This window comes from Pyxicephalus adspersus, chromosome 6, assembly GCF_032062135.1.
Source record: "Pyxicephalus adspersus chromosome 6, UCB_Pads_2.0, whole genome shotgun sequence".
NCBI classification, from domain to species: domain Eukaryota; kingdom Metazoa; phylum Chordata; class Amphibia; order Anura; family Pyxicephalidae; genus Pyxicephalus; species Pyxicephalus adspersus.
This window is the reverse complement of record NC_092863.1, coordinates 2,618,412-2,631,179: the sequence shown is the minus strand read 5'-3', so window position 1 is coordinate 2,631,179 and position 12,768 is coordinate 2,618,412. Positions and strand designations below refer to the sequence as shown.

Genomic DNA, 12,768 nt, shown 5'->3' with positions numbered 1-12,768 from the left:
ACATTAGAGTGTCAGCTCCTCTGTGCAGAGACTGATGGGACTGGCTCAGTGTTCTCTGTACAGCACTATGGTATATGTTAGAGCTATACAAGAAGAAAAAAAAAAGTTTGGCACTGAGGTGGGAAAGGACGAAGCTCCGAATAGTAAGCCGGATGTCCACAGTCTGTTTATTGGTGACATGCTGGAATTTTTTCCATACTCAGCATTTTTTCCCAGAATATACAACACCATCCCAACCTACCCCTCTCCCATATTGCAGCCGACGGGCACAGCTTTCTTGTGGGAAATATGACAGGGACTCTTCTGTTGTTCAGCGATAAGAAAGCCAGGAACCAGAAAGAGACATTAGCTGGACTTTATAATTATCACACACAAAAGTTATATTGAGTTGTATTGTAAAGAGCACCTGTCACCTTGCTTTGCATATGACAAACCAAGATATGGGTTGAACTACACAGGAACGTTTGTGAGAATTTCTACAGAATCTGTGGACGTGACAGTTTATCTACAAAACTGTCTTCGGGGTGTGAACCAAATCAGTGACACAAAGCACAAGAATTATCTCTATAATAGCTTGACAGATTGTCCCTGCAAAAGAAAGATTAGGGTTGATGTGCAATGGGCCGAGCAGCAGATATATAAATCCTTGCTAAATGCAATTAGAGAGAGATCTTGCTTGTGAAGCCTATCTAATGCAGCTTCCTGTGATGGCGTGACAACAATGATAAAACCTTGCATTCAGAGCAGAGTTGTCACTCTCACGTAGGCTTGTCCTGCAGTGGGATGAGATGTTGCAGGGGGCGTGGCTATCACCAGCATAACAGCTGATTGACAAGCTTGCAAACCTGTCAATCATCACCTGGCCACACCCAGTCCCACCCACTGCTTGCCAGATTGACAGCAGAGCCTCTGCTGTTGAAGCCTTGTGAGCTGCAGTGTCTGGTAGGGGGGAGTAAGAGATACAAATGAAGGAGAATTTGGCTCGGGGAAGGCCAAGGAGGTGTTTAGCTCTAATTTATAAGTAGTACAGCTACAGAAAAGTCTGCAGAATTCAGGCACCGGTCAGTCCAACCTAAGAGCTAACGTGCAGGAGACAGGAAATTCTGATTTCACCATAATGATAAAACGTAAAAGGAAAGCAGGGAAAGCAAACTGCTGCAGCTTTTAAGTGAAACTTAAGTAAACAGAGACTAAAAAAAGGCAAGGCACCCCTAGCTTATAGTGAGAGCACAGGGTCCTGTTCTCAGCGGCGTACATCCTCTCCCACGCACTGGGCAGATGTCAGACATCCTGCGGTACTCTCTCTCTCTCACAGTCACACTTTGCAGACATTCAGGCTCAGTCATGTCAGGCATCACCCTGATTTCACTCATGACATAAAGAAAAAAAGAGGCAAAGGTTGTGGTGTGTCATAGAAATAAGGTGAACCACAGGAGAATGCATACACCTGGGTTACACGCACAGTCTGCAGGAGCAATGCTTTGCCAGTAACCGTCTCAGCTGTAAGTAAGGGATGTCTATAAATAAAGAGAAATAGTATAACACAATCACTGTGAACTAAATAAAAAAAGTTACATGACCTGCAAAAGAAAATGTTCTGTAATCTTTGGTCTCTCTGCAGAGGTCTGACAAACCCCAGCTGGGTCACAGCTTGCCCATTGAAGGGCTATAGATCTAACTTTCCTGTGTCACCTCCACTATAGACTGTGAGTAGGCAATACTCCAGTGCAGATGCAAATTCCCTACCATACAGACAAGGTATCACCTGCCTCTGCAGCCACCCAACACCTGAATATCAAATGAAGAAATAATTATATTGCAGCAATGGTCTACAGTGTTAAACCAAGAATTTTTTTTTAAGCCAGGTGAAAAGAAATTTTAGGTGGGTGGCAGTCACCAACTTATCAGCAACCTCCCGAAAACAGCCGGATCATTACTGATAAGTGCCGGGTGGTACGCCCGGCTAAAAGGGTCTGGGAGTACACTGGTCTATGATCTGTGACTGCTCTCACCTGAACTTTTACATTTGGACACCTGCACATCAGTCATAGCAGGGATTTACCTAGCATTGCAAGTGAATATGAAAATGCCAAGGAGCGGGTTAAAGCCATTTCTTGCTAGGCTATGTGCCTTTCATTGCATTACAGGAAAGCGTCTTAGCAGCTGCTCTGATTCTAATGGGTTTGTATTAATCAGAAGATTCTTTGCCAAGGCAATGACAAGCAAAATATATTGGGGGCATAGGACAAATGGGGGGCTGTCTTTGTATATGAGGAAACTAGTTTTCAATGACCAGCAGGGTTGGAGTCACGGATTTGAAACAAGTCAGACTTACCTATAAGCAGGCTTGTTTCAAGTAAGCGTCACAATGAATTGAAGTCGGAGAATAAACATGACAAAACTAGAATTAGCAGAGAACGACGTGGCAATGGTAGTCTATATCACTCTCTTAACACAAGCTGATAAAATCAATGCACTTGAGCCTTCTGTAGCTTTGCTTATGGCGCATTATCACGGCTGTAATCATGACAAGGCAGAGAGGATTCTGGGAATCGTATATTCTTGGCATTGGATGGCTAGCAAATATTACGGAGAATTCTGGGCATTCTGTAATTTAAGTTACAGAGTAACCAAGATATTCTTGGAAACCCATGCCTATGGTTCATTAGAGTCATTGGGGGCGATTTAATGAAGAATAAATGCTGTTCAAGGGATCCTGCAAGCAAATGGTCTATTTTTAAAATTTCTTTGCAGGTGATTGGGTAATCTTTGCACTGTAAATTTTTAACATATTCACTAAGCTAAGTGAATTATCGATTGCAGAGTAATAATTCAGCTCAGTGTAAACTTTTTTTTTTTACTAAGTCTTTTCTAGTAAAAGCTCCAATGTGTAAAGGACAGACAGGATTCTAGGTATCCTATAACTATAGTTCAATAAAGTCAATATGTACAGAGTGGAGATGATTTCAGGTATATTATAACTTTGTTTTATGAGATTCAGTGTTCACAAGCTGTGAAAAAAACGGTGATTCAATGGTGTCAATGGTAAAACAAGGCAGAGAGGATTCTGGGTAAAATATAACAATGGTTCATTAGTATCAAGGTGAACACAACAGAGAGGAATCTAGTTATCCCAAAGCTATTGTTCATTAGAGTCAATGGGTACAAGGAAGAGAGATTTCTGAGTTTTGTATAGCTATGGTTCATAGGGGCCATTAGGTAAAATACAGAGAGGATTCTGGGTATCCCCAAACTATGGTTTATTAGTTTCAATGCATACACGACAGAAAGGATTCTGAGAATCCCACAACTATGGTCCATTGGAGTCAACAGGAATGGGGCAGAGAGGATTCGGAGTATCCTACAGCTATGTTTTATTGGGGGATTATGGGCACAAGGCAGAGAGGATTTTGGGTATAAAATAGCTATGGTTCATTAGTGTCAAGGTGTACACGAAAGAGAGGAATCTAGGTATCACAAAGCTATGGTTATGTAGAGTCAATGGGTAAAAGGAAGAGAGATTTCTGGGTATTATATAGCTATGATTTATAGGGGTCAACATATAAAATACAAAGGGGAGTCTGGGTATCTCAAAGCTTTGGCTCATTAAGGTCAATAGGTACAAAGCAGAGAGGATTCTGGGTATTCCAAAGCTATGGTTCATCAGACTGAATAGGTATGGGGCAGAGAGGAATTATGGGTATCCTATAGCCATGTTTGATTAAAAACAAGGCCGAGCAGATTCTGGATTTCCCATAAGTATGGTTCATTGGAGTCAACGGTAGTGGCCAGACAAGATTCTGGGTATCCCATAGTGGTGTTCTCTCCAGCGTACCACCAAGCACTTTTCAGTAACCACCCAGCTGTTTTTGGGTGGTTACTGAAGACTTGGGTCACAAAAAACTGGCTGCCACCCGCCTACAATTTCTTCCCACCCCAATTAAAAACATTTCTTGGTTGAACACTGCATAGCTATAGTTCATTAGTCAATAGGTACAAGACAGAGAGGATTCTGGGTATCATACAGATATGGATCATTGGGGTCAATAGGTACAGGAGAGAGGATTCTGGGTATCGTACAGATATGGTTCATTGGGGCCAAGAGGATTCTGGGTATCGTACAGATATGGTTCATTGGGGCCAAAAGGGACAGGACAGAGAGGATTCTGGGTATCATACAGATATGGTTCAAACTAATAGCTTTGGTTCATTGGAGTTAAAGGGTAGAGGGCAGGGAGGATTCCGGGTACCCAATGACTCCAGCTCTAGACAAGCACTGATCTATTGCAGACCGCCAGCAGCTTGTGCGCTGTTTTGTCTCCTTTCCACATCCCGTGACCACATGTGCAGAATAAGTTTGGGTTCTGACAAAGCCGAAATGTTGCTTTCACTAGAAAACACTTCTCTCCTTTTTAGCAGGACCATTGGAGCATAATGGAAAAATACAGGCTGACAAAAGCGTGACATGGAAACCATGCACCAGAAATCAAAGTGTACCTGTCTACTAGCAGACACAACAGCTCGGAGTACTGTGCAACACTCAGATATGTTCTCATGTATTCTGCACACTTCTACACTACAGACATCCTTGTGCAGGGTGAATCTGAAGGAATACCAGTGAATGGTCCTACAATAAAGCACCTCCAGAATGTCTTATTTCCAGAAGCAGGTAAGGGTTTGGTAAAATCTTTGCTTTATATTTACCTGAAAAGTATTTAATTCTCAAACAGCACTGAAATCTTTAGTCAACAGCAACATAAAGCTGATAAATGCCGATAATACATCGCAAATAAAGGCAGATTGGTAACCACCAATTAGCTGCATGCTGATAGGAGAAGTGAGCACAGAGAGATGAGCTTATCGCTGTGCTGCTTTTCCTTTATTGTCCAATCACAGTCTTAGGGTGACTTGGGGAATTCTGCCTTGCGGCTACTTCCTGAACCTCAAAGGGGTAGACTAATCTTATGATGGAAACAAGGGCAGGGTTCTCCCTAGGCCCTTTTAGCTGGGTGCACCACCCGGCACTTTTCAGCACCCACCCGGCTGTTTTTGGGTGGTTACTAAAGGTTTTTGGTCACAATACAGGGGCTGCCACCCACCTACAATTTCTTCCCACTGGCTTAAAAAAATTTCTGGGTTGAGCACTGAAGGGGGTTAGCTTTTTACCTTCAGTCCATAATGCCCAGTGGCATTTGTCAGATTCCCTTCCTGTCAATAGTCAACATTATGGAGACATAAACAGAAGTAGGGGTTTTAACCTTTAATATTTTACTTTATATACACACAATGCATGCTCACAAAAAGAGGGGCAGTTCTGGACCTGCTATACAGATGCTACAGAAATGCCAATCTGTTCCTGGTCTGAGCTCCGCCCCCTCCATAAACTTAAAGTAACACACACTTCACCCACGCTAAGAAGTTACACAGCATGGACCAATCAGACGTTAGATCAGGGCTGTAAAGTTTGCAAAACTCTTTCATCTGATGAATTGAAGTGGCTGAACAAACGAGGCCTCCAAAGACAACCCGGAGCTGTAAAACATCCAAATTAAAGAGCTCGGTCTGCTTCAAAGGCTGACGAGGCCAACAAACTAAATATCCCAGCCCTGCGGTGTCTCTGGGCTCACCCCGCGTGTCTATAGATCTGCCGGAAATATCTGCCCTGTGTGCAGGCCTGGACACGACTCTTGTACATCTCTCCATTACTGGAGTGACACAGGCATCCAACATCTTCATGAGCCGGATTAGGATGGCCTCAGGTTACCCAGCTCAACCAGGAAAATCCAGAATAGACAAATGGCTGAGCAGTCCTGCCATTCAGGGAATAAGGAAAGGATTTGTGCTGAAGACAGACTGCTGGAACTAAAGGTGACCCCGAGTCACAGGGATAATGTTCATTAGATCAGCGTTGTCACATTATCCTCCGTTCCTGAATATACCAGGGATTTCCAATGACTGTGAGCAACATTCAAGTTCAGCAAGCCTTCAATTACTTTCACTTTTATCCTTCTCTTGCTGTCCCCCGAGAAGATCACTATTAATAATATTAATATGCAGGATTTATATAGCGTCAACATATTACGCAGCGCTGTACATTAATTAGGGGTTGCAAATGGGAGATACAGACAGTGACAGAGGAGGAGAGGACCCTGCCCTGAAGAGCTTACAATCTAGGAGGTGGACTATAATATTCAAAGTTTCTAGATAAGTTACCTGGAGACACCGTCCCTCTACACACAGAATTATATAAAAGAATGCCGATTTTGGTTATTTTAAATAGATAAAAAAAAAGTATTATATAATTTGACAATCTCTCAAAATACAATACATCCCGGACAATATATAAGATTGTTCATCTCATACAATATTGTAAGATTTGTTTTGGGCAACGAAATTGGCACTAGACAGTGTAAAACTAACTGTAACAGGCAATATATGGGTTAACAACAGTATCCACAAGAGGAAATCAGAAAGTCATAATAGCCAACGCGTTTCGCCCGACGTAGGCTTCCTCAGGGGTAAATGCGCAGAAAACTGTTATACTATCTATACAACCAAAGTTAGAGAAGCTCTTTAGGGGTAACTAGTAGAACATTAAACTCCTAGAGGTGGTTTTAATGAAGATTCACCATAGGATGACAGTAACATGGACTATTGTTGGAGTGATGGCAATTCATTGTCTGCGGAGTTGCAGGAAAAACTTGTGTACCTGAAGTCTGCAAAATTGTACAGCCAGCAGCACTGACTCCACAGCCCTGGCATTACACGGGGCATCCACAGCTGACAGATAGCCGTATATTGCAGCTGGGTATGAGAACCTCATGAAAAGTGGCTCCAATGCAGTGCTATTGCAAATTGGCCATTTTTATGTCCCCAGGGGCAATGTTGGATTTTATATGGGGGGGGGCTCTCTATTGAATTTTGCATTTTGGTACGCAAAGATTTCAGTGATAGGGTTTTGTCATGTTGCTCATGTTTTACATCTATCAGTTGATAAACAAATGTGTTGGTCCTTTTACAGGAAACAGGCACAGCTGCATGGCTGGCAGGGATGTGGTCGCAGTAGATGACAAAGACATGGGCCATTACAGCGATGCATTACGGGAAGGAGCGGCTGAGATGACAGCTCGCCGTGCCTCGGAATCCTAATGACCCCAGGAGGAGGCACTGACACATCTCAGGCTGAATGAATGACCGGCGCTGAAGGACAATAAAATGCTCCATGCATCTTCAGAACGCCAACAAAACGAAGGCGCCTGAGTCACCTTTCCAGGTGCAAACGAACAAATCACGTGATTTATGTGCCAGTCCCTTAATAGGGGAAGGATGAAACCTGCATTGCTTGCTGCAGGACCTCACAATTCTGTCCTGATGCCCCCATTTATTGTCACCTGCCAGTAAAACATTTCCTCTTCTCAGGTGACAACGCTACCTGTAGTATATCTAATGTAGATCAGTGTTGTCACAGGACAGGAAGTATACACAGACCACCACAGCTTGCTTGCTGTGACAGCCAATTTCCCCTCCTTCCCCTTCCGGTGACCACTGACATTTGGCAATGCTCATCCTGCCATAATTTGCTCATACCAATCTGATGCGACCCGTGCAATGCTTAAGTACTCAGAATCTATAAATAAAAATGTTTTCAGGACTTTGGACCTGAATCATTGCGGTCATGAAATCTGCAGCCAGATTGTGAGTGTGATTGAGAGATTGGTGTCACGGAGGGTTGCGTTGCTGGTGATGCCTTGCATAACCCGGTGGTCACATGACGTGGCATTGCATCCGATGACAACCTGGAAAGTCGGGGATGACGATGACATTGCGACACAGAGAGGAGCTTCCGTGAAAGAAGCGGTGAGGAAATCGGCACGGTGAATCAGTGAGGAGAATGTGTCACCGATACAACTTCCTGTGGACATAAAGGAGACCTCAGAATGTTAGGGACCCTGTGAATGGAAAACCAAAATTTGTGTCCTTAGAATATGAGGAGAGGGGAAATCTTCCATTGGGGACACTTGTTCCTGTCTGACTCCCGTCATTTTGGGAGGTGACATCTGCTTGAGTATCTAGGGCTGCCCACTGCTCCCCAATGTAAGAGATGTTATTGGGGCCCCACTGATCCCCAATTTAGGAGGAGATGTTACTAGGGCCCCAATGTAAGAGGAGATGTGACGGGTGCCCCACTGATGCTCAAGATAGGGGGAATATTACTGGGGCCCCACTGACGACCAATGTGGGGGATGTCACTGGGGTTCCCCACTGACTCCAACATAAGAGGAGATGTTACTGGGGCCCCAATGACCCCCAATGTAAGAGGAGATGTGACAGGAGCCCCACTGATGCCTAATGTAGGGGGGATGTTACTGGGGCCCCACTGACGCCCAATGTGGAGGGATGTTACTGGGGTTCCCCACTGATCCCAAAGTAAGAGGAGATGTGACTGGGGCCCCAATGACCCCCAATGCAGGGGGGATGTTACTGGGGTTCCCTAGTGACCCCAATGTAAGAGGGGATGTTACTGGGGTTCCCCACTGACCCCAATGTAAGAGGGGATGTGACTGGGGCCCCAATGACCCCCAATGTAAGAGGGGATGTTACTGGGGTTCCCTACTGACCCCAATGTAAGAGGGGATGTTACTGGGTCTTGACTGACCCCCTATGTAGGGGGATGTAACTGGGGCCCCACTGTCCACCAATGTAGAAGATGTTACTGGGGCCCCAAAGCCCACCAATAAAGGAGGGATGTTACTGGGGCTCCCCACTGAACCCAATGTAAGAGGGGCGGTAACTGTGGATCTCGATTAATCCTTATTGAAAGGATGTACCTGGGGCTCCCACAGGGACCCCTGATACAGGAGGGGATGGTATTAGGGCTCCTCTCTGACCCCAAATATACAAAGTGTTGATATTAGGACTCCCCCAAACCGGAGTATAAGAGGGGAGGTTACTGGGGATCCCTATTTACCCTCAATTTAAGAGGGGATGTTATATAGACACCCCACTGACCCCCAATGTAAGAGGGGATGTTACTGGGGCCCCATTGTAAGCGTCCATGTTATTTGGACACCCCAGTGACTCATAGCGTATGAGGGGATGATATTGAGGCTTTCAACTGACCCCAAATATTGGAGGAAAGGTTAGTGGGGCTCCCCATTGACGCCCATTAAAAGAAGGGATGATATTAGGGTTCCTCCTAACTGCCACTGTACCAGGGGGCGTTTTACTTCCTGTCCAGCCGGGGGGATCTATAGAAAATAATTGGGAACAGGTGACACCCCCCCCCCCCACACCTATTGGGAGAATCCCCCCCTTTTCTCCTCCTAGTTTTCCCATCCTTCTCAATCCGTGCAGTGTAAAGTACGAGAGATGTCAGCGTTATACGGTGTACAGCAAGGTGAATCTCACAGACACCTGGCAGAGGGATTCACATTTTAGAATGAATCCATTCTTGATTCCCTGTAAAACATTTCCCAGTATACAAATTTGGAACGAATGCCGGGCACTTTCACCGAAGTGGGGATTTTTATGAAGTCATTTTGTCTTGGCAGCGCCAGGCAGATAACAAAGCAGCGCTGCCTCTGTGGTATTCCCGGGGCTCCTGCAAACACTTCCCGCACTCCCCAGACAATACAAAGCTGACCTATTGATTGCTCATGCAAACGATCGTCTCCAGGATCCGGGGGAGAGCCGGGAATCAGTGTCAGCGGAGGGAGCACCGTGTCCATTAGGGGTCATGGGGAATTGATTAGCAGTGAAAGACAAAAGGGAGGCAATAATGGTGGGGGGGGGGGGGGAAATCGATAACAGAATCCTAAACCACGACCAAAGAGAGCAGTGAAAGCCTCAGGGACCCGATGGTGAAAGCTTTGCATGGGGGTAAACCTTGTTTCCAGAGGTTTCCATCAGCCCCAACAAATGTATTCTAAGCCCCTGTTCCTTGTGTAACCTGAACCCGTAGCAGTCTGCATGCCATGGCTACCAGGGGCATTGTGGGTGGTTTACACCATTAGAGACTGCAGGTACACTATTACTTTCAATGCCATTCAGTAGAAATGCAGATCTGCAATTCACAACCACTGCACTGAAAGCCGGGTGACAGTTATACCACCAGCATGTCTGGTGGGCACGTCCATTGTACAGACCTTATCTGACTTCACACCCACGCCAGGGATTTCACTGCCACAAGCACCCCAAATCACAGCGTCTTCTCCTATTGGTGTTACTATTCTGTCATTTTGGCTGGCCACAAGGATGAATACAACAATACAAACATCTCTGCCATATAACTGCCCCCCACCCCCACCATCTTCTCTCTCTGCCCCTCCCCCACCATAAAGCACTGCAGGCAAATGTAAAAAGCAAACACGTACATCTGGACCCCTGATCCCTCTACACAGTGCAGACATCCTAGATGTAAGCTAAGCTATATTTACAGACTGGTCACAAAGCAGTGACTACATGAGCAGACATAATGCAGTGAGAAGCTGAGGGTTGTCATGTATTGTGCTGTCTGCAGTGTCAGAGAAGCACTGATTAAAATTGATTAATGATGGAGGGGCTCAGTATGGGGGCTATGAAGTAAACTATCAGTTGTTCCAGACACAGAGAGGAGGGGTTCTGATTTCAATGAATGGGGGAGAAGGGATTCCCTGCACATTACAGTGCCCACAGCAGATCCGAGACTCCTCCCTGCCTTTCCTGCAGACACGCCCCCGGCTTCTGATTGGACTCAGTGACAGTCAGTGCCATATAGTGTAGAGTGTGAAAGATGTCAGTGTCATGCAGTGTGTCAGATGTCGGTGTCAGATGTCGGTGTCAGATGTCGGTGTCAGATGTCGGTGTCAGATGTCGGTGTCAGATGTCGGTGTCAGATGTCGGTGTCAGATGTCAGTGTCGTACAGTGTCCAGTGAGAGAGATGTCAGTGTCGTACAGTGTCCAGTGAGAGAGATGTCAGTGTCGTACAGTGTCCAGTGAAAGGTGTCAGTGTCATACAGTGAAAGATGCCAGTGTCATACAGTGCAAAGTGAAAGATGTCAGTGTCTTACAGTGTGAGAGATGTCAGTGTCATGTAGTGTACAGTGTGAGATGTCAGTGTTATACAGTGTACAGTGTGAAAGCTGTCAGTGTCATAGTGTACAGTAAGCCATGTCAGTGTCATGCAGTGTGAGATGTCAGTGTAAGATGTCAGTGTCATGCAGTGTCCAGTGAGAGAGATGTCAGTGTCGTACAGTGTCCAGTGAAAGGTGTCAGTGTCGAACAGTGTACAGTAAGCGATGTCAGTGTCATACAGTGTAGCGAGAGATGTCAGTGTCGTGCACTGCGAGAGATGTCAGTGTCGTGCACTGCGAGAGATGTCAGTGTCGTGCACTGCGAGAGATGTCAGTGTCGTCCAGTGTACAGTGATAGAGATGTCAATGTCATATAGTGAACAGTGTGAGAGATGTCAGTGTTGTGCAGTTTGAGAGATGTCAGTGTCATACAGTGAACAGTGTGAGAGATGTCAGTGTCATACAGTGTACAGTGTGAAAGATGTCAGCCTCGTACAGAGTAAGAGATGTCAGTGTCGTACAGTTTACAGAGTACACCTTTCACTGTACGACACTGACACCTTTCACTGTACACTGAGAGATGTCAGTGTCGTGCAGTGCGAGGGATGTCAGTGTCATACAGTGTACAGTGAGAGAGATGTTAGTGTCGTGCAGTGTACAGTGTGAGATGTCAGTGCACAGAGTGAGAGATGTCAGTGTCGTTCAGTGTATAGTGGGAGAGATGTCAGTGTCATACAGTGTACAATGATAGAGATATCAGTGTCAGTAGAGGTAAGTACACACAGGTAAGTACAAACACGCAGTGCTCAGTGATTGTTGTCTAGTGAATGGGGCCCTTAATGAGAGCATGTCAGGGCCCTCCCCACTGGTCACATGACCCCTCCCCCTAGGGGCCTGGCCCCTCCCCTGCGCTCACCTGGTAGATGGAACCCCAGCCGCCATTGGCGTCGGCCTCCCGGAACTCCCTCTCCATGTCCATGTCAGGCCGCCGCCGCGTCTCCTCTCCCTCCTCCTCCCGCTCCGGTCTGACACCACACTGCACGCAGCCGGAAGAGCGCACTCCTACCGGACGTCACTTCCGTCCCCTTGGCCAACCATCGCTGGGAAGGGCGGGACCAAACCCGGAAGTTTCTATGGTGGAACGCAACCAGAGGGTGATTGGAGGATGTGTACCGGTACAGTGTCAGTCTGCACAGCCTTATACCACGTGACCTGTCCCGCCATCTACTTCATGAGCCTGTTATCTGTGTATGTAGTCACGGCTTATTGGTGGGGATACTCAGCTCCTACTGTGTCCCCTATGTGTGGTACTTACCTGGGGGACTGCTGGCTGCATTTCATGTTTCTTTCCATTTCCAGTTAGCTATGTTGAGGTGATAACATTCACCTTTTGTTCAATGTATAGGGTGACAACATTCCCCCATTGTACAGTATATGAGGTGACAACATTCCCCTATTGTACAGTATATGAGGTGACAACATTCCTCCATTGTACAGTGTATAGGGTGACAACATTCACCTATTGTACATTATATGGGGTGACAACATTCCTCCATTGTACAGTATATGGGGTGACAACATTCATCTATTGTACAGTATATAGTGTGACAACATTCGCCCTTTGTACAGTATATGGGGTGACAACATTCCTCCATTGTACAGTATATGGGGTGACAACATTCCCCCATTGTACAGTATATGGGGTGACAACATTCC

The 12,768-nt window shown here is 45.9% G+C and overlaps 1 protein-coding gene across 1 annotated transcript in view; it reads right to left on the bottom strand.

Moving 5' to 3' along the window:
• Positions 1 to 12,126, bottom strand: part of PTPN1 (protein tyrosine phosphatase non-receptor type 1) — a 36,193-nt gene extending 24,067 nt beyond the window's left edge. Inside the window, exon 1 of the mRNA XM_072414142.1 lies at positions 11,969 to 12,126. Coding sequence (XP_072270243.1) covers positions 11,969 to 12,031 — 63 coding nt within the window. The 5' untranslated portion in view covers positions 12,032 to 12,126. The remainder of the gene's footprint in view (positions 1 to 11,968) is intronic.
• Between the last annotated feature and the right edge of the window lie 642 nt (positions 12,127 to 12,768).